General features: G+C 49.7%; 3 protein-coding genes across 6 annotated transcripts; 2 read left to right on the top strand and 1 right to left on the bottom strand.

Moving 5' to 3' along the window:
- The first annotated feature begins 36 nt into the window (after nucleotides 1–36).
- elac1 (elaC ribonuclease Z 1) lies at nucleotides 37–5,277 on the top strand. The gene is made up of 3 exons (XM_049004068.1): nucleotides 37–783; nucleotides 1,700–2,221; nucleotides 2,786–5,277. Exons 1-3 carry the CDS (start codon nucleotides 627–629, stop codon nucleotides 3,292–3,294), a joined length of 1,188 nt encoding a protein of 395 aa, XP_048860025.1. The 5' UTR covers nucleotides 37–626; the 3' UTR covers nucleotides 3,295–5,277.
- A 1,399-nt stretch (nucleotides 5,278–6,676) lies between these two features.
- smad4 (SMAD family member 4) lies at nucleotides 6,677–15,962 on the top strand. 4 transcript variants are annotated; one of them, XM_049004027.1, is made up of 12 exons: nucleotides 6,678–6,928; nucleotides 9,465–9,977; nucleotides 10,180–10,354; nucleotides 10,446–10,475; nucleotides 10,826–11,032; nucleotides 11,453–11,575; nucleotides 12,272–12,379; nucleotides 12,467–12,517; nucleotides 13,150–13,333; nucleotides 13,416–13,584; nucleotides 13,684–13,822; nucleotides 14,278–15,962. In XM_049004027.1, exons 2-12 carry the CDS (start codon nucleotides 9,738–9,740, stop codon nucleotides 14,487–14,489), a joined length of 1,638 nt encoding a protein of 545 aa, XP_048859984.1. In that variant the 5' UTR covers nucleotides 6,678–6,928; nucleotides 9,465–9,737; the 3' UTR covers nucleotides 14,490–15,962. The 4 variants fall into 4 exon arrangements, with proteins under 4 accessions (XP_048859990.1, XP_048859984.1, XP_048859987.1 ...); XM_049004030.1 differs by having other exon boundaries at nucleotides 6,678–6,974; XM_049004034.1 differs by lacking the exon at nucleotides 11,453–11,575.
- Nucleotides 15,963–16,205: 243 nt separating this feature from the next.
- Nucleotides 16,206–21,006, bottom strand: LOC125727309 (RNA-binding E3 ubiquitin-protein ligase MEX3C). The gene is made up of 2 exons (XM_049004002.1): nucleotides 20,149–21,006; nucleotides 16,206–19,032 (listed from the first exon to the last, which is right to left on the bottom strand). Exons 1-2 carry the CDS (start codon nucleotides 20,654–20,656, stop codon nucleotides 17,792–17,794), a joined length of 1,749 nt encoding a protein of 582 aa, XP_048859959.1. The 5' UTR covers nucleotides 20,657–21,006; the 3' UTR covers nucleotides 16,206–17,791.
- Between the last annotated feature and the right edge of the window lie 124 nt (nucleotides 21,007–21,130).

Raw genomic sequence — 21,130 nt, 5'->3', positions numbered from 1 at the left:
CAAGAGGTGCTTTTTGTTATCACTTAATGCAACTTGATTTTATACCCTTTTATTGTTCAGCCATGAATGGGCGAGAGTGAGAAACCGGCAGCCATAAGACAACACTTAATCATCAGCACAGGGTCCTCTGTCTCGGCCCGGTTGAATTATCCGTATAAATAAGGCCGCGATTTGTTTTGGAGAAAAGTTTAAACCCAACACAGTACTACTAATAACTCATCTAACAGTCGTTACTGAATGATTTCTTTGATGAAGCTGTTAACCAGACCATTCGTTTGGAAGTCTAAATAACTAGCTGATCAGGATACTATGCAACTATTTGCATTAAAGTAAGTGTTGTTTCCATTAAGTGCTGACATTTGTGTAGTTCAATATTTGCGCTGTGCGACGGTTATTTTTGTAATGGTTAAAGAGTTGAAGGACTGCAGTTATGCAGATCGATGCTGGGATAATCTGGTTTTCCCTGTCTGAACGCGTAGCCAAACGAGCATGACGCGCAAAGCCCCCGCCCCGTTGTTAGCCCGGCCCACAGCCGGCGCAGCCACACCAGGCACGGTCCACCTTCTATCTATAGTTCACGGCGTCCCCGGGGAATTTTTGAGCCTTTTTATCGGTAGGTTTTTAAGATGTCTATGGATGTGACGTTCCTCGGCACGGGCTCCGCGTACCCTTCTCCGCATCGCGGCGCTTCGGCCTTAGTCCTCCGCACCGAGGGAGACTGCTGGCTCTTCGACTGCGGGGAGGGGACGCAGACACAGCTGATGAAAAGTCAGCTAAAAGCCAGTAAGTCAGTCTATTGGTTTCTTCACCGTCGTAATGTATAACCAAGCCAAGAAGATAAAGTGGGCAACCCACATGCTTGCTTCCTCTATTCCTGTCTGGAATTAAGACATCGCCAATAGATAACAGAGCCGCGATCGTCGGCTCCTGTGCTACACTATCAAGCATCAACAATAGATTGCTGATCCACGATCGTTCAGCCCTTCGCTCGAAAGCACCGCCGTCACATTTACAGCGTCAGACATTAATAACCTTTACCTAGATATTCCGCCCTTTTCAATTTTACGTGTAACTGTCCGCAATCAAAGGCCCCTGTCAAGTGCCGAGCAGCTTAAATATGTCAAAGTGTCCATGCCCTCCCGACGCCTCTGCCTGTGCTTCTTAACTTTTCTGTAATTAGTTGAATATAAATTGCAGCGTTTTCTACATATCCTGTCTATGGTCTTACAGTATCAACTTTTGTACTATTAAACCCCTTCGACCCATAATATCTGTAAGTATATTATGTAGTTTAAAAAGTATCTAGGCTGTGCTCTTTAAGATATAATGACAATATTTAACCTATCTGACCTCACTTTTACATAGGCTTATATTAACACTCAGGGGGTGATATATTCCCACCGTACTACAGTGTTAAAACAAGCCTTTATATATATATATATATATATATATATATATATATATATATATATATATATGTGTGTGATGATGTTAATTATTGTTATGTCACCATTAGTGTGCATGTTATTGTGAATGATTTCTGGCACACATTCGTTTTATGAATTTAATAGTATGTGACTATGACTGCTTTGCCAGCCATTTTCCCACCGGCTTATCCAGGTAATAGCTTATGTGACTGATAGTGAATGTTTGAATTCAGATTGTGTGTATCATGCATGTCCTGCTTCTGTGCACTTAGGTCGCATCACTAAGGTGTTCATCTCTCACCTGCATGGGGACCACCTGTTTGGGCTGCCTGGCTTACTGTGCACAATTAGCCTGAACTGGAGCTCTGCACCATCACAGACACCAACCCCGCCCCCAGCCCCGCCCCCAGCCCAGCCCCGCCCCCAGGCGCAGGTGGATATCTATGGCCCCTCTGGCTTGAGGTACTTCCTGCGTGTGGCCCTGGGGTTGTCGGGCTCCCAGCTGCTCTTCCCATATGCGGTGCACGAGCTGGAGCCCACGCCTGACCAGTGCCCCCCTGACGCCTTTTTGTACCCCTTGGCTGCCCTTCCCTGCGACGAGCACTTGCACCCCCAGGAGCTGCCAGGTCGGACCCTCACTCTGGACAGTGCTGACGACTGCTATACACTCCTGGAGGACGAGCACTTCGTGGTCAAAGCCTTCCGCCTCTTCCACCGGCTGCCATCCTTTGGCTTTGCGGTGCAGGAACGAGAGCGGCCTGGCAGGCTGAACACGCAGCTGCTGAAGGAGCTGGGTAACACTGCCGTGCCCAACATTTTGCATTTGTTACACAGACGACAAGCTGCTGCTATTCGATACCATCAAACTGAATTATATGCTACAGGAAACTGCATTTTTACAGTGGCTGTTAATTGACTAATATTAACTACCACTTGCACAAAGACAAGCAGTTTGCTCTCTTACTTTAATTTATTTAACTAATTAAACTAAATTTAACAAATACATGGAATGGCTGAGGTGCCCCTGAGGAGAGGTTTAGGAACTGAAGCCATCCAACATATCAGTAACATTTTGCAGAACAGAGTTAGCTTTTTTGTATGTTACTGTTAATTTGCATTATGTTCTAATGCTGAATTGTGTATTTTTTCTGAGCATATATCCATTTACCACCAAGATAAATAGCTTTAAACATTTCCATTGACTGGCTAAAACGTTTTGCACAGTATTCAATGTAAAATTATAAATGTGCATATTTACAGATAGCTTTCTTTATAATGGCTAAGAGTCGATCTGTATAAGTTTAGTTGTTGCTAGGTAACGTGCTGGGTGGCTGTATCACTCCCTTTGTCTCTCCCAGGGGTGAAGCCGGGCCCTGTGTACGGGCGGCTGAAGGGCGGCGAGTCAGTGACCCTGGACGACGGGCGGGTGGTGACCCCCGGACAGGTTCTGGAGAGACCCATACCCGGGCGCAAGGTGTGCGTGCTGGGAGACTGCAGTGCATTGGTTGGCCATGCAGGGGTGCTGCATGTGTGCCAGGGCGCTGACCTGCTCGTCCACGAGGCCACACTGTCGGACGAGCACCAGGAGCGTGCAGTAGAGCACGGACACAGCACGCCCAGCATGGCCGCCGAGGTGGCGCGGGCTTGCCAAGTGCGTACGCTGGTACTGCACCACTTCAGCCAGCGGTACAGGCCCGTGGGCCTGCGGGCGGAGGAAGACGCCGGCAGAGAGGCCGATGGTAGCAGGGACAATGGGGACGTGATGGAGCTGAAGCGGCAGGCCGAGGGGGCGCTACAGGGCACAGGGGTGCAGGTCGTCCTGGCTGAGGACTTCCTCTCATTATCCATCCCCATGAAAAGGCCGTGACCAAGCAACGTGTCTTCATGCAGTCTGCACGTTTGTGCATTTACATTGGAAATCATACAGTGTGCATGTATCTAACATACAATGTGCATTTGTACAATGAATGTTCATGTTGTACCTGTAAGTATAAGGTAAGGAATCAGATTACAGTGTCTTTCACACACACGGTCTCCACAAAATGACGATTTATGAAATGGAAACATTCATGGATACTGTGTAGACATAGACTGGAGATTGAAAGGCACTTCATGCCCATAAAGACCGTCCCCAACAAGGTACAGGTGTTGTGAGAGAATCTGCATATAAAGGGCGATCGCCCAGCTGGTGATGAGCCTGCGATCAGGCAGGATTGTCAGGATGGTCAGTGAGAAGGCAGCTGCCCCATATCCCCTCCAAATGCTACCTCAGTCACTTCATCATCTTTTTAGTGCTATTGGATGAAACCATCCATCCATCCATCCATCCATTTTCCAAACCGCTTATCCTATTGGGTCGCGGGGGGTCCGGAGCCTATCCCGGAATCAATGGGCACGAGGCAGGGAACAACCCAGGATGGGGGGCCAGCCCATCGCAGGGCACACTCACACACCATTCACTCACACATGCACACCTACGGGCAATTTAGCAACTCCAATTAGCCTCAGCATGTTTTTGGACTGTGGGGGGAAACCGGAGTACCCGGAGGAAACCCCACGACGACATGGGGAGAACATGCAAACTCCGCACACATGTGACCCAGGCGGAGACTCGAACCCGGGTCCCAGAGGTGTGAGGCGACAGTGCTAACCACTGCACCACCATGCCGCCCCCCTGGATGAAACCACCATTGTCATAATCTATTCGAAATATCTATATTCTGATCATCATCCTGAACTATAGGATGACTTCTGACATGTAACATGTGGTGTTGCAAATCTGGAAATCAGGGTAAATCAAGTCAAAAGCGACAGTTAGGGAAAATTAATTATATGTTTATGATGTACAGCAACCTGTATTCATAAGTGTGCCTCACCACCCAAAAACACAAATACTTTGTGTAAGCACGTTTACGTTCATTCACGTAATGTTCTATGAATGCATTGTAAAGGGATTACGAAGGTGCGGTTAATCGTGAAGCATTTGCGAATGTTCTTTTATGAGGTGTGTATTTATACACCTTACAGAGTACATTGACACAGTGAACTCTTTTGCAGTGTATATTTACATCTCGCATAGTCGCACTGGATAGCAGTGCTGCGTCACACCCCCAGGGTTGGAGTCCTGCCCACACTCTGTGTGTGGGGTTGGCATGTTCACTGCCCTGCAGTCCAGAAACATAGGTAAGGAAGTTGTCTTTCAGTTGCTCATGATGTGTGATTTTTTTTGCTCTGTTATGGGCTGGCGTAAAACATCCTGCTTCAAAATTCGAATGTGACCAAATTTGAAAAAAATGTTACATTTTTATAGAAGCATTTATATTTAAATTTTAAGAAAAAACATCCTTTGTTCAAATTATACTGTGACACAAATTTTAGGCTCTACTGTCTAGCCCCAAGATGGTAGCTATGCTCCACATTTTATAGTGAGTTGTGTTATGTAGACTCAAACATTAGTCTTTTTCTAATCATGACTTGATCTAGCCCTGGCTTGGTCTTGTCTCGGTCTCACCCTGCCTTGGTCTTGGTCTCAGTACACTCTGGTCATAGTAATGACTTGGTCTCGGTGGTTTTGACCACATCACTACTTCATACATTAGACCTACATATCCGTAAGGTACATTCCGAGGAGACATATCACTTATTTTTATTGAAACGTTTACGTATCTGCTGAACTGACTGCAATGCCAGTGCCGATGTTGAAATGGAAAGTACCGTTAAAAGTTTTTGTGCTTCTGTGATTTTTTTTTTGCTTTCATCAGGACTCTACTGATATGAGACTCATTTGATAATATACTACACCATCTTTTCCCTCTTGCCATTCTCTTGCAAAATGTGCTGATGTCTATTCTGATAATCTATTAAATTCCCTTTTTTTTGTTACTACCCTCATGCTCAAAGACTCCCCTTCTAGAACCGCAGCTGACCTTACATCTAGGCTACTGATATGCTAGATGCAGTGTCACATAATATTAGCAGTAATGATATTATGGTTTGAGGGCAGAACAGAGTCCGCACACCTTCAGGGTTGGGGACTTGAACCCCCCACCTCTGGCTGCGTGTGTGGGGTTTGCATGTTCTTCCTGTGCTTCTGTGGGTTTCATCCTGCAGGACAAAAACATATGCAGTTAGGTGGACTTGTGGTTCCACATTGCCCATAGTATGTGAGTGGGCAGCCCAGAGTGGACAGCCTCCCCCTGCATGGTATCCTCCCATCTTATGCTTCCTGGAATAGGCTCTAAACTCACCATGTATTGGATAAGTCACCAGGAAGATGCATTTTATTTGTTTCTTTAAAAGGTGTCTCTGCTATACGCAGTTAGTGATAGGCTGGCTTTCCAGCCCAGCTCTCCGCTGCTTTGCGCCCTGTCCTCTCTGGGAAAAGCTTCAAACTGAGTTCCACGTGTATTTAATAACTATAGGCCTGGCTCCAACTTTCACTTCCTGTCAAGAACACAAAAATAGTAGCCTTTCAACAGCAAACACACTTAGATTCGCACAATATAGAGTGTATGGACCAGTGCTCTTCTCCCTCACTAGTGATACCACTTGGGAAGATTGTACAGGAGCACCATTTAAATGTACTTGCTTTAAAAAAAAAAAAATCAAACATAGCTACCCTATGCCTGCATTCAACACAGGCTTAAAAAATTCGTCTCCAAAATTATAAAGCATTGAAAGGCCCATGCTTATGGGATGGAGCTAATTAATGTGTATAATCCAGGTCGGACTATGAGATTGTAATTCCTGTAATACACTAACTGTTGGTGGTAAAGCCATAAACTATATGACTCATCACACAAAACCATTTTCAAGCAAAACTCCTAATTTTAAACCTACAAGTTTTCGTAAAAGCTTTTTTTTCTTCAAAACTTCTGACCCTGATTGGGAGAAGTAGATAGAAGATGGATGGATGGAGTTATTGTTGGTTGTTACTTCAATAGATGCACAGTGGCCTGGTGGGTGGCACTGTGGCCTCAAACCTCCAGCACCGTGGGTTCCCAGCCCCCTCTCTGTGTGGTATTTGCATGTTCTCCCACAGGTTCATGTGGGTTTCCACCGACAGCCCAAATGTGGTCTAAGTGAATTTGTATCTGTGAATTACCCTTAGTGTCTGAGAGTGTGAACAAGCGCCAGGCTCGATGTGGTCCTTCCCTGCATAAACAAATAGCCTCGTGCCCAGCTGCGATATGACCCACTCCCCATCGTTTTTGCCCCTGCCCCTTCCCCCGGCCCGCACCCCTGGCTGTACGCATGCGCGAATCGCCATGTTGCCATAAGAAGCAGTAGCACCGAGTCGCGGAGGCGCCTGAATTTAGTGGTGAGAGCGGCTGCATTTAACGGGTCTTGAGTTCGTTTGAAGCGTGAGTCGAGCGCATAGCATCGTTGCGAAACCACTGCTGAGATATGTTGTTTTAAAATCAGTCAACCTGCTGGCAGCTTCTCTTTCGGGAGAAGACGAAGAAACATCGCGACGCCCGTGAGTCGAGCCGGAGACGGAGGTACGAGGACGGGAGGGGGATTTGAACCTGAGCGGGCCGGTCGGAGGTATAAAAAAGTCAACCGTGCAGGACACTAGGGCGACATCACCCAGCCACATGTTCACTTTCTCATTTCCAAAACAGGAGAGCCTACTGGGGGAAATAATAGAGTGGGCAGATTCGCTAAATGCTAATGCCATAGTTTGTTTTTGTTTAAGTTAGCCTGTTAGCCTGCTAAGCTGATAGCCTGTTAGCTAACTCGGCGGATGCCATCCCGACTGCTTACTAACTATCTCTTTCAATGTTAGCCGATCTGCCGGTGTGTGTCTTGGTTAAAGCAAATTTATTTTGGTTCTTCGCGCTTAATTTAAGCATTTTAGTATTTTATTTGACTGTGATCTATGTGGTGGAGCGTTTTGTACTCGGGGGGGAAAGTGGGTGTCGCGCTGAATGCCGCCCGGTCAGAAACTTTGAGTTCTGCTGTTTTGGTTCTTGTGTATTTCATCTTTGATTTTAAATTTGCTGTTCGGAAATTTCAAGCACAAATAGAAACAGGGTTATACCTTACCTACAAGCTAAAGATACGTCTTGCATACCTTTTTGTATGCGAGTTTCATTAACAGCACCAATGATTAATGTGTGTCTGTTTTGCCAAGTCCCCGTCTGTCATCGTCGTACTCCGGTGCCTATTTATGTAACTGGGGAAATTTATTGGTGCAGCGGTTTAGTTCGGTTTCGCGTATGTTTTCTTGTGGGTCTGAACTCTGATCCCCACTGGTCGCACAGTTAGTAAGTTAGTGGTTAACAGGTTGGCTGTATCGAAACCATAGCAGTTTTTACTGTAACGTGCTTGTAAATTACATTTTAACTGGCGCTTCTGATGGTTTTTCTGCCATAATTCTGGTTAACTGCAGGCACGTTTACAAGCACAACACTAACGAATTATGTTTGAGTCTCGGGGCGACCTATGCAATGTCGAGCAGTGTGTCTCAGTGCCATTGTCCAAAAGAGGATCATGGCAGAGTCTTTCCATTGCGGGGCATACTCGCACATTAAAGGCAATTTAGGAGCACAATGAGGAGTGCATGAAAAATTCACTAATAGCTTCAGTTGGGAATCAAACCTACAGCCATTGAGGCGGAAGGCCACTACACTGCTGACTAAGCTATATATTTAAAAAATATGTGTTCTCACTGAATTACGTGGGTAGATTGTATACATCTTGATTGGTCTGAACAAGATTGTAACTCATGTTCAGCTGTCACGATCATGAGAAGATTTTTATTCTTTGCTTTATTTTAAGTGATTTATAAAGGACTTTCAAAAGGGAAGAAGTTCAATACAGTGTAGAACTCTAGCCGGAGGGGGAAATCATTGTGTGGGCTTGATGTCTGTCATACACCTGGAGTTGGTGCTAACCGTGTTGAGTCTTATGGTTACTTCACTGTGTCTGAGGCTTCAGGGCTGATCCCGAAACGGTGGTGATGGGTGAGGGGGGGGGGGTCCTTCTTGGATACTACTTCGGAGGACTAGCAGATGTGTGCATACCCGAGCATGCAGAGATAGTCCTGGTCTATGGGAGTGTAGGTCCAGATGTCCAGAAAGTGGGCATCTCTGTAGGGTTTATATAGAGTTTGTGTGTGTGTGTGTGTGTGTGTGTGTGTGTGATGGGGGACGTAAAGCTTTCCAGGCATATGTTACATGGATCCGTGTGCTGTTTCAGGCTGACGGAAACAAAAGGCCGTGCACTGGTATTATTGTGCAGTGGAAATAGGCCTTACCTGGTTGGGAGTTGTTCCTGTGACACAAACTAAACTTGGACAATAGAATCCAAAAATGATTGTATCAAGAAGCAGCAATAAGCAACGTTAATGTAAAAATGTACAGAAACACCCACCAGTAATATCTGGAAGCATCAGCAGGGATTCGCCTAATTGGTGTGCGATACGCATTCACTTCATAAGGCTATATGCACAGCAGTTTCTTGTCATAATATCGCAAGTGTGTATGCGGGTGCCTTTGCTCTATTATGACTAGAAGTTGTGCATTTTAACGTTTGTCCAGCTCATATGTACTTTATTTGTGATGTAATGATTAAAAGAGATGAATTTCTTGTCATAAGAGTAAATACACATAAAATAAGTACATATTTTGTGTAGTTACGACAAATTTACAGCTGTATCACTTTATTTGGTGGATGCATACTTGTGCATCAGTTTTGTGCATCCCTTAGCATTAGCTACGTTATAAGTGGCCTGACTTTAGTAATCCCTGACATTGCCACATCGGAAAGGAGCTGGAGTTTCTTTTTGCAGCTTGCGTGGTTCAGCTACATTGGGGTGATCTTTGGAGATGTGGAGTAGAACACATAACGTTTCAGATTTGAGCTGATTTATCTGGGTCTTACCGGAGAAACTCTTCGCACATTGGAAATGATTCACTCTGTGTATGTGGGATCAATAAAGTGTGTATATCCTTGTATTTGTGACATAGTGTTAAGCTTTGAGGCTTGTCAGTGTCAGTTTATTAACGTGGGTTTGGCTTCATTGGATTTCAGGTAACTTTGGAAAATATCGACTGGAGGGACCCTCTGAGCTGTGTGCTTGGAGACGGCAGCGGACGGGTGCCCAGCATTTCCCGCTCTCCATCAGAGCGCTCGCTCTCTGTGTCACGGGGAGCTACCGTCATTACATTCCCACCTCACGGACCTTTTTCCCAGAGGCCCGAAAACCCCTGAGACTCTGAGCCAAAGACTGGCACTCCGCCTCTAACCGAGGGAAACCTCCAAGGCACTGGCAAGTCCTGCACCTCCTCTCCGGCGGCCCTCACGATGTCGATCACCAACACGCCCACGAGCAACGACGCCTGCCTCAGCATCGTGCACAGCCTGATGTGCCACAGGCAGGGTGGCGAGAGCGAGACCTTCGCCAAGCGCGCCATCGAGAGCCTGGTGAAGAAGCTGAAGGAGAAGAAGGATGAGCTGGACTCCCTGATCACGGCCATCACTACCAACGGGGCGCATCCCAGCAAGTGCGTCACCATCCAGCGCACCCTGGACGGACGCCTTCAGGTACAGGGGACTGGGGAGGCTGTGGTGTGGGACACAGTGTCGAGAAACGTGGGGCGATCTGACTGAGCGTCTGCCTGCCGGTTCCCGTAGGAAAAGTCAGTCGCCTAAGGTTAGGTAGATAAGCAGTTTGAGTTTTGCGGGTTCTGATTGGCCCGGACCTCTGAGAGCGACGCCTCCAGCATGCCGTGTGTCCTGTCGCCAGGTGGCTGGCCGTAAGGGCTTTCCCCACGTCATCTACGCCCGCCTCTGGCGCTGGCCGGACCTGCACAAGAACGAGCTGAAACATGTGAAGTACTGCCAGTTTGCCTTCGACCTGAAGTGCGACAGTGTCTGCGTGAATCCCTACCACTACGAGAGGGTGGTATCGCCAGGTATCGGTGAGTGGGCCCGACCCCTTAACTCCCTGCGCATGCGGTGTCGTCGTGAAGCCAGAGCATGTAACTGACCCACTGATCCCCGTCTTTTCAGACCTCTCTGGATTGACTCTGGGCACCTCTGGTAAGTACAACCACTGTGCAGTATAGTGATGTATGTAAATACCTGAGAATTTCAGACAGTTTAACTGCCAAGAACTGTGTGTCATGTTTGACACGCAATTGAACTTAAAAACTGCCTCAAGTCCTCACTAAGAGACGTGCTGAATACTGGGCTGTCTGGTAAAGATCGCATTCAACTGGAAGAGCCAGATGCCTCTGAAGTCTGCATCACTTCTGTATGTCGTTCTAACAGTTATGTAAATCAGTCTAAAGAGCACCACCTGCTGGTGGAGTGAACTTGATGCGGGTAGTATCTGTATTGGCGCGTCTGGCACTGTTGCATTTACATGACTACCTGATTGTCCCCCCCAGCTCCATCCGGACTGATGGTAAAGGACGAGACTGAATATGATGGACAGCCTTTGCTGCCCAACATGGACGGTCACTCCATCCAGACTATCCAGCATCCGCCCTCCAGTAGGACCGCACCTTCAGAGCCCTTCGCTGCCTCCTCCCTGCTGCCCCCGTCCGATGCCGGCAGCTCCGCGGCCACTTCCTCCTTTCCCGTCGGCTCTGCAAGTGAGACTCCACCTCCCTACTCCTCCTGTCGGCTGTGGCTGTCTGTCCCTCCCTCCCGCACTCTCTTATGGGTTCCCCCGGTCATCGTTCTCGCTATTGGCCTGGTGGTGGGACGCTCCGCCCCAGTAGGGCTCCCATTGGTAACACAGGCCTTACACTCTGCTTCTGCTTCCAATCGCCTGCCTGCTTCCTTCGCCGCCTTGTTGCTGATTTGTTCCTGGGTGATTTTGAAAAGCTTTCTGCAGTGTGAGGGCTGGTATAAAATGGCAATAACATGGGTGTGCGAGCAGGTGGTCCCTCCTTTCTTTATAGCCCTGTGTGTGTGTGCGCGTGTGTGTGTGTTTGCGTGCGCTTGTGTGTGTGTGTGTGTGTGTGTGCGCGCGTGTGCCCTGCCCACGTACCTTACCCTTCTCTTCCCAGCTCAGCCCAGCAGTCTACTCCCAGGCAGCCACAGTGAGGGGCTGATCCCGATGGCCCCTGGGACAGCACAGGGCACTCAGCAGAACGGCTTCCCGCCCGCTCCACCTGCCACATATCATCACAGTAAGCTCCACCCTCCGAACACAGGCCACACCTACCACCTCCCTCGGGGGCAGAAAGCTTTTCAACATCACCTGGTGGGGACTCTGTGGGGCTACTGACGACCCACGCGCCGGTGTCCACTGCCATTTTCCAAGCAGTCACATGACTTGCCAAAGGTGTATCTTGCAGTTACTTGAGTTCTGGATCTTCTGTTTAATTGTCTGAACACGTTCCCAGTTTGAATGACTTCAGAGGTGTGTGTATGTGTGTGTGTGCGATTCGGGCTGCCATACAGTGTTTCTCCCGTGTAATCGAGAGTCCCGGCTGCCGTTTCCCAGATGTGTAAACAATGTCAGCGGTGCTTCGTTCTGTCTCTAATTTGCAGTCGCCTGCTGTAAGGAATAATGTGTGTAAAGCCTGTTGTAAGATGGAGCCAATGAGGCTGTTGAGGTGTTTCTTGCTTGATGGATTATGATGTGTTTTTTGTGGTGTGTTGGTATCTGGGCTGTAGACCGAGTGTCTGTTGACTTTGAGCTCAGTGCAGAAAATGGTCTGTGTGGGTTCATGCGATTGGACCATCCATGTGATTTGTTAGCGGAATATTAAACGGCTCACTATGCCTGTAGTGAAGTGGCTGAGTGTTTGGCAGGAAGGCTGTTTGGTCGGGCTGCCTGTCACTCACCTGTAAGCCTGATTCTTCGCCCCTCCGTCATGCAGATCCCACCTCCCCCTGGACAAGGAACGGCAGCTTCACACCCAACATGAGTCACCACCCGAATGGGCACCTGCAGCACCACCCGCCAATGGCCCACCCGAGCCACTACTGTGAGTGTCAGCCCATGCCCCCTCCCCGGGTGGGCCAGGCCTGCCCCGCCCCTACTGCCACTAACGGCATCTGTTTTCTGCCCCCAGGGTCAGTGCACAATGAGATAGCATTCCAGCCCCCTATATCCAACCATCCAGGTGAGACCCCACCCCCAAAGGACCCCACCCCCACCGTTTTATATGGTGCCTATGCTCCGCCTCCTTGTGGTTTCGAAGGAGAGTTTCGGTGTGGATTGACGTAAGGAGCTGGTTTCTGAGAGTTTGTACTTCTGAATCTAACAAAATAAGAGCAAATGTCTAACACTTACTGCTTTTTCATACTTGGCACAATAAGAGGTCTCATGTCCTGAATGGGGTGGCGTGGTGGTTAGTGATGCCGCTTCACAGCAAAAAGGTCCTGGGTTCGGTCCCCGGGTCGGGTGTTGGGTCGTTCTGTGTGGAGTTTGCACGCTCTCCCCATGTTCGTGTGAGTTTCCTCCCACAGTCCAAAGATGTGCGTGGTAGGTTGATTGGTGACTGTAACTGCGAGTGTGTGCACCCTGTGGTGTGTTGGGGATTGCCCAGGTTTGGTTCCTACTTGTGCCCGTTGTTCCTGGGTTTGGCTCCAGTCCCTCCCCCCCCCCGCAACCCTATTTGGAATTAAGCGGTGATGGATGGATGGACGGACTGAGGATATCTTGAGTCTTACACTTGGGACAAACACTGAATTGTAAAACAGTGCATTAAAACTTTTGTTTGAGCGTGACAGGATCGTGCCTCTCAACCTACAGCTCCAGACTACTGGTGCTCCATTGCCTATTTCGAGATGGACGTGCAGGTGGGTGAGACGTTCAAGGTGCCTTCAACCTGCCCCATTGTGACGGTGGATGGGTACGTGGACCCCTCCGGGGGGGACCGCTTCTGCCTGGGCCAGCTAAGCAACGTGCACCGGACCGAGGCCATCGAGAGAGCCAGGTACGATGGCTGGTGTCCGTAGCTCAGTTTGAACTTTGGGGGGTGGGCCAATTTGACACCTTCCCCCTTTTGCCCTCTCTAGGCTCCACATCGGCAAGGGGGTGCAGCTGGAGTGCAAAGGTGAGGGCGACGTGTGGGTCCGCTGCCTGAGCGACCACGCAGTTTTCGTGCAGAGCTACTACCTGGATCGGGAGGCTGGGCGAGCCCCCGGCGACGCCGTGCACAAGATCTACCCCAGCGCCTATATCAAGGTGGGTGGGGTCTCCTACAGGGTGGAGCCAGGCCTGGGCATATACCACCTGCGTGGTAGGGGGTGTCTGAACTATGTCTCTGCTCAATTCTGCCCCCAGGTGTTCGACTTGCGCCAGTGCCATCGGCAGATGCAGCAGCAGGCGGCGACCGCGCAGGCCGCAGCTGCGGCGCAGGCTGCTGCGGTGGCCGGGAACATTCCGGGGCCCGGGTCCGTCGGAGGCATCGCCCCCGCCATCAGTGAGTGTCCTGGCCCCTCGGCCGCTTCATTTTGCAGAGCTGCCCCAAACCTATATATTGCAGGTTTATAGGCGGTTAAGTCTCTCCTGTCATTTAGTCTGGGCGTTCCCAACTTACCAAGCCAATGATATCTGCAGACCGGTTTATGTTGCACAAAAACTTGACAGATTGGTAAAATGGGGGGGGGGGGGGGCAACCAGCAGGTCGATAGGGGACCAGTGAAGGAAGTCTTAGGAGACAAAGCTGACCTGTCATCAGTTTTGAGTTATGAACATGCTGGGGACCTGTGCTCGGAGGTCTGTTCTGAATCCCCCTGCCCGTGGCTGTTATACCCCATCGCCGCTGCCTTTGATTTATGTGAGACCTTGGCCTCTTAGCAGCCCCTGTGCCTAAGCAGTCATCCACCTTTTGAGAGCTTTTGTTCAGGCCATGCTCAGCGCCGTGTTCTCCTCCAGGCTTGTCGGCCGCAGCCGGAATCGGCGTGGATGACCTCCGTCGGCTGTGCATCTTGCGCATGAGCTTTGTGAAGGGCTGGGGACCCGACTACCCCCGGCAGAGCATCAAGGAGACGCCCTGCTGGATCGAGATCCACCTGCACCGAGCTCTGCAGCTCCTGGATGAGGTTCTGCACACCATGCCAATAGCTGACCCACAGCCGCTGGATTGAGCCAGTAGGGGGAGCAGTGGAACAGGAAGGAAGCCCCCCACTATCTGAACCACATTGAGGACGCAAGGACTTCCGGGTCACTTTGTCCTTTTGTGTTTAGCGCCCTGCCATTTTTTTTCCCCGCCTCTCATTCCCCTTTCAAAACACCACTGGGAGGGGCTGTTGCAATTGCAACCAGAGATAGTTGCATGTTATCAATTTTTTTCCCTCCTGTGTGTATATTCTAATAATTGAGAACATCTACTCTTTAGCACTTTCCTTTTATTTTATATAAAATCCCCCTGATGGCTTCTTCGGATGGTTTGGAGGTTAAGGGTTTTGCTGCCAGGAGTTCCCCATCTCTCATCCATGCACGTTCATACGTAGTCACACCTTGTAGCATATGACTTATTTTAACACTAAGACATGTTTTTTTTTCCCTTTCATTTAAATATGTCGTCTCCCCCCAACCCCCTTCGGTGAATTAGTCCTCTTTTGTTTTTTGTAAATACTGTCATTTTTGCTTCTCTTTTAAATGCATGTCATTTTTAGTACAAGTACATAGTATTAACCCCTTCTGCTTCAGTCCTCGCCAGTCGCAGCGGAACGTGTCCAGCTCAGCACACAGGCCTGAGTCATATGCGAGTTGGGTGTAGGGTATAAGTGCCTGACTTATCCCCCCTCCACACCCATTTAAGATGTGGCCTCCATGTGCATGTTGTTCAGCCGTCACGAACTCGCCATTCGCGTGTGGCTTTGGAGGTCACTGCACAGATGGCCCTCAGTCCCCTATTTATTAAAAAGCTAAACTAATACTACTTTACATGTAGTTCTCAAGTATAAATCAGCTGTCAGAGAAGCCCCTCAGTCAGTTGGTACAGTGTACGTAATTTTAACTAACTTTTTGGAAAGATGAACAGGTGACTGTAGATGAATAGATAATCGGGCAGTTACCCCTGGAGGCTCGCTCGCAGATAGGGGGGGGACACAGATTTCCATTTGCAGTAGCTGTTGTATAGTAGATGCACCCGCTTATCCATTGTGCGATGACCACTGTTTCACGTGGCTGTGTCCTTTAGTCCTTTGCTCCTCAGAGGGTTCTAGAGCGGCTGGAGCCCCTCCGGGCCAGAGCCCGGACGCCACCTGTCTCAACCGTTCAGATTTGTGACGCGTTTTGCTTCCATATACATGTAGCTCCCTTTGTCCCGTTTCAGGCAAAACTGACTGAAAGTGTTAGTGTGGGCAGGCAGGACGACCAGCGGGAGGCTGGACCCGTCACAGCGGTGACCCAAGACCTGTTTGTCAAACGAGTATCTTTCTGCGAGGTGCCGTGTCACTACTTAGCTTTTATACATTAGCCTATACATGTGTGACTTTGACATTGCAACTCAATCATTGAAAATGAAAGCAGGGATGGTTCCTGCAAACTGGATTAATTGGCACTTCTAGGTTTCTTGTAAAAGTTTTCTTAATGATTAAACTAGTTGACCTGAACATTGTTTTCAGTTTTGTCATAAGTGTTACTCTAAACTATATTATAAAAATACTACACTGAGTAGAAGGTTACTCCTTGAAGTTGACAGAGACCCATTTAACCTGCCTGTACACCCCCTGCTGGTGAGCTGGGGAATTGCAGTACCCCAAGTCACACAGGGCCTTCTGATGGGGCAGACCCCCGCCGTTTACATTCCACTCACTCCAGCAAGGAGAAACAAGATGCCCACCCACAGACAAGGCTTTTAAAATGAAAGTCTTTATTAACTAATCAGAAAAATAAAACTCTTAATTTTCTTTACAGCAAATATATATCAGTGCTTTGGCCACATTTACTTAAAGGCCCTTTATCATAAAATATAGTTTTAAACTTCTCAATTTATATGCCCTAAGACTGCCCTACATATACATAACTGTAATAAAATTAGCAAATACTTAACTGTTGATACAGTATTTATATTTAGATACAATTCTCAATCTTAAGTTGGTGGCTTACAGATGACACACGCAGTTGAAGTGTTAGATCCACAGCTTTTAGTTGCAGTGTACAACGTGGTACGTCAAACATGCCTGTGTACATGCTCCCCCAGCTACGACAGCCCCAGGTTCAATACTGTCAAACTACACAAGCAGCACACTGCATCGCCCATAGCGAGAAAAATAAAGCCTTCTGTAAACTCAAACTGATTTTTACGTGTGTGTATATATACAAAAAAAGGTAACTTCAAGGGAGTGGGAAGTTCCTACTGGTAGCACGTAGTGCTGCAATGCAAGGTCAGCACTGGCCTTGGGCTACACATTTAGAAGGCTTTCAACCCAGGCTCAACAAGACCAAACACTGAGGAATGGGGAAGTGTGGAGGTGCTCTCCCCTCCCGCGAGATGGCTCACAAGCAGCAAACTGCCCTCATGTGCTCCCCCTGCTGGTGCACCTGAACAGGGGCTGGGGAGGGCCGTGCTCAGAGCCAAAGCCCGGGAGAATGGGAGCTGTGGATGGCTTTGAAGTGAAAGTCGAAACTGGCTGTCACACAAAATGCACTGGGAGGGAGGTGGGGGGTGCTGGGGTTAGACTCCCTCACACAGAGGGAATTAACGGTTTTTAAAAATAAATACTTAGATATGGCTGGAAAAGTCACCATCCAGCATTCGTAAAGAGAGCTGGAGAGAGTGACCGCAGTGGCCCATACTCCACAGGAAGGTCACGGCCGTACCCAAGCACGTCCCGGCCCTGCCCTGCAACACGGCCCCACCCAGGGGACCAAGTGGGGCAGGGGAAGTTTTTGGTAATAGTGAAATGCATGCCATCAAAGGCCAAAAAGCATATATTTAAAAAAAAAATAAAATTCATCGTTTCACCCGTGCCTTCTAGCCTGCACAACACACTAAGATCAACCGCTCAATGGAATTAGGCACAAGTTGTAGTAAACGTAAAGCTTTCTTTAAGGGAAATGCATTACATGGCAGTACTCGCAAACGATGCTGATGGCTCTGAAACGGAAAACGGGGAAAACCCTAGCTGTCCTACTACCTGTAGTGCGAGACCAGACGTCCCAGAATCCCAGACGCTAATATAGCAGCTAAAGCAACCTGGATAAAACATGGAACTGCCATGACCAGCGACTAAGACCTCCATCCTGAACTCTTTGTTCACACCTAATTTAACAGTCACTGAAAAAAGTATATATAACATTATAAAAAAATAAAACTTACGAGTAAGTGGATTAATCTGGTTAATAAAGGATTAAAATAATTAAAATAAAACTCTATGTCGCTGATGAGGGAACCCCTCCCGGCCAGTAACGGCTCACGTTGGCCCAGCTGTAGGACTGTTCACATGTTACGCAGCCGGAGCGCCTGAGTGACAGGTACCTGGCACACCGGACAGACTGGATCATCCGTCTGGCAAATGCGATTGGCGCATTCCATGCAGAAGAGATTGTGCCCACAGGGCACCAGGGCAGCGACACTCTCGCTCTCCATGCAGCGGACACAGTCCTGTCGGCCGCGGTAAGCCCCCCCGGGGCCGGCCGATTCGGGAGGTGAGCTGGAGGTGGTGCTGTCGCTGGAGGAAGACGACGAGAAGGCGACACCACCCCCGTAGACGGAAAAGCAGGGGGTGCGGGCGCTGACTGGGTCGCTGCGTGCATGGCGGCCAGCAGGGGGCTCCAGGGCCTCCTGGAAGGTGGGGGAGTGGCGGGGGGTGCCTGGCTGGCTGTCACGGCAAGGGACAGGACCACGGCTCTCCAGAAGAGGCAGGCTCTGCTCAAAGGGGCTCCACAGAAACTGGTGCTGAGGGGCGCCAAGGGGCACAGCTGTCACGGCCAGGGTCTCGAAGCCAGGTGGCTCCTGGTCTTCCGGCCCCAGTGGAAACAGATTCTCCCCAAACCAGAAGCCACCAGCAGTGCTGCCGCCGCAGGTGGGACTGAAGTCCGCCATGCGGCCCCCACCACCGCTGTAGAACGACTCGCTGGAGCCGCTGCCGAGGGAACTAGAGCTGCTGTTACGATAGGTGGAGGAAATGCGGCCACCGCTGCGCCCCCCAGTGGTGGCTGCCGCTTCCGCTTCGAAACTGACGTCAGTGCCGTTGCAGTGGAAGTCGTCGTCGTCGGCAGCCTGCTCGACATAGCTGCCGGTGCGCACAGCAATGTGGGCCTCTATCTCCTCTCGCGCTCGGTCCACATTCTCTGGCATGCCGGTCACCTCAAACACAGGTTCCTTGTCACGGCTCGGAGTCACGATGTAGGTGTGTGTCTGTTGCTGGATGCGCTTGATGGTGGCCCCCTTGGGCCCAACCACAAGGCCCACGACCCTGTAAGGGACCCGCACTTGGATGGTGGTCTGACCTGGCAGGACGGGACCACCCGCAAGGCCTGGACCCGCCCCTGCCAGGGGTCCGGGCTTATTGCGGGAGGCACGGATCAGGGAGAAGTGCTCGGCCGCAGACAGGATCTCTTGTTTGGCCATCACTACATCCTCCTTCCGCCCAGTGACCACAAACACAGGCTGCTCTCCACGCACTGGTGTCTTGATATAGGTGTTGGTCTTCGCTCGCAGTGCCTTAATCTTGCATCCTGAACAGGAGATGTAAACAATGTCAGAGGCAGGCACAGTTAACAAGACTCCAAAGGGTTCTAAAGAGATCAATTGTAAATAATTACTAGTAGTTTAAAGTGGATCCTACATGTTTAATAATCTTGGTGTTAAAGTACTGAAAAACAGAGCGAACAGAAAGAACTTTGGAAACTGGTGATGTGTACATGTTACAGTAACCTGATCCAAGACCCCTCATATGAGAGAATATTTCCCATAAGTCTCCACCCTGCTCTACTCCACAACAGGAACCCCGGCACTTTGTCAGTGACAACCACTGCGTCATCATTAACATTGCCTGAAAAATAATGAGTTGCTTCCCAAAAGAGAACTGAATTAAAAAAAAAAATCATTAGGCAAGCAGATGTGATTCGACGTTGTCGTTCACACTGCGTGATCTGGGACCACGTGTCACGGACACCGTGCCTGTAGATCACATATTAAAATCACCTTTTTGCAAAACGGACGCAGTTTTAACTTAATTATCCTTGAAAGTGTCCGCCAGGCGAGCGACGCTGGAACAGAAGCGATACCCCCACCTCCGAGTGAGCGACATACGGAATTTGACGCTAACAACTCCAGTCTGACACCCCGGCATACCGAAACCAAGTTGTTTTCGACATGTTGGTTTGGTGGAAAAACACAAGGAAGCGGCTCCCCCTCCACAGCCCGGCGTTAGCTGCCGTAGACTAGCCTTAGTCGGTCAAGTTGGAAAAAAGTTCACCAAACCCAATTTTCTGTCACAAACCACATTTAAAATAAAGCTTAAGCTCGTAGATTTAAGTTATTCAGTAAGGACATAGACATTTCACATGAGGCTCTGCTCAGCTAAGGGCTGCTAAGTTAGTCGCACGGCTAACACGCTCGAGCCATTAGCCGTTAGCATGGTTACGTTCAGCGAGAGACATTTCAATCATACGCTCAGATATTTCTGGTAAAACGCCTGCCGTCGCCATATAATGGGTCATTTCTTACTTAAAAGCCAAAGAGCGTCTGACAGCGAAAATATCCCCCGGCTAGCAGAGCGTGTGGCCAGTGACTGGTGTAAAGCCCAGCGCTGTTAGCCGGCAAGGTAACGAGGCTAACGCCGAACTCACCCTGCCTGCCCACTATCTCCGCTACGTGCTCGGAGCTGGGCACGGCGACGCACTCAGTCGTATTCACTCCTTTCCTCCTCAACAAGGAGGACGACTCCATCTCGAAAGCCGACGGCATCATCATTATCCCGGGGAAGTGTTGCGCCGTCGAATCGTCCGCCACGCCGCCATAGAGCATGGCGGTCTCCGGGACTTCCATGCCGGGCAGCATAACCGTGGCTAACCCGGGGAGTTGGGCCTGCGCTAGCAGCGCGCCGGTATCCGCGTCCTCCGGCTCACTCTCGTCCGTGTTTCCTTCATCCTCCGGCGCCGCCTGGTGACATCGCAGCGGCTGGAGGTCCAGCACAGTTCCCAACAAGCTCCTATGGGGCGTGGGAACCGAGTGTAGAAGTGGCTCCCGGGTCTCTGTATGATCGTCGAGGCCCATCCCGGCGAACGCCTGCGCGACCAGCGGCGGGAGCTCTGGCTCGGCCTCCTCGCCCTCCAGCAGAGACGTGCTGCTAGGCATCGCGGACCCGCGCCCCGCCGCTTCAAGTCCCAGTTTCACAGCGGGGAACAATCGCCACCTAGAGCGGATCTCCTAGCGCAGTCGTCAGCGAAATAAAACGGGCATTTAGGGCGCTGCAGCTTGGAGCATCGGGAGGTGCTTCTTTAATTAGGAGAAAAGCGCCCGCGCCCCGGTAATTCGGTCACCGCGAAGATACCTGCTCCTTTTCTTTTTTTTTCTTTCCTTTTTTCCGCCCTCCTTCTCTGTCTTTGTTTTATCACTAAGACCGTATGCGGCTCCGCCCCTTTTAGCCAAATCGACTTCCAATTGGCTCTTCCAGGCGCACGATTATTCGGCCACTTGTGTTTCGTCCTCCCTTCTTCTTTTATTTCTTCATCCACTTACTTACACTCTTGGAGATGCGCTGCCGCCACCTGCCGTTCCGGAAGGTCAGCGTGCATCTTTAAAAACAACGAAAGTATGTCTGTCGGCCCT

This window comes from Brienomyrus brachyistius, chromosome 2, assembly GCF_023856365.1.
Source record: "Brienomyrus brachyistius isolate T26 chromosome 2, BBRACH_0.4, whole genome shotgun sequence".
Taxonomy (NCBI): Eukaryota; Metazoa; Chordata; class Actinopteri; order Osteoglossiformes; family Mormyridae; genus Brienomyrus; species Brienomyrus brachyistius.
This window is presented reverse-complemented; position numbering and strand designations above follow the sequence as displayed.

Bases quoted from the DNA above. Each gene is read 5' to 3' on its own strand.
- smad4 (XM_049004027.1), top strand. From the start codon at position 9,738: ATGTCGATCACCAACACGCCCACGAGCAACGACGCCTGCCTCAGCATC. The intron at 10,476-10,825 runs GTAAGTACAACC...TGTCCCCCCCAG, and splicing joins ATTGACTCTGGGCACCTCTG to CTCCATCCGGACTGATGGTA. The intron at 13,823-14,277 runs GTGAGTGTCCTG...GTTCTCCTCCAG, and splicing joins AGGCATCGCCCCCGCCATCA to GCTTGTCGGCCGCAGCCGGA.
- elac1 (XM_049004068.1), top strand. From the start codon at position 627: ATGTCTATGGATGTGACGTTCCTCGGCACGGGCTCCGCGTACCCTTCT. The intron at 784-1,699 runs GTAAGTCAGTCT...CTGTGCACTTAG, and splicing joins GAAAAGTCAGCTAAAAGCCA to GTCGCATCACTAAGGTGTTC. The intron at 2,222-2,785 runs GTAACACTGCCG...TGTCTCTCCCAG, and splicing joins GCAGCTGCTGAAGGAGCTGG to GGGTGAAGCCGGGCCCTGTG.
- LOC125727309 (XM_049004002.1), bottom strand. From the start codon at position 20,656: ATGCCTAGCAGCACGTCTCTGCTGGAGGGCGAGGAGGCCGAGCCAGAG. The intron at 19,033-20,148 runs GTGAGTTCGGCG...TCTCCTGTTCAG, and splicing joins GGAGATAGTGGGCAGGCAGG to GATGCAAGATTAAGGCACTG.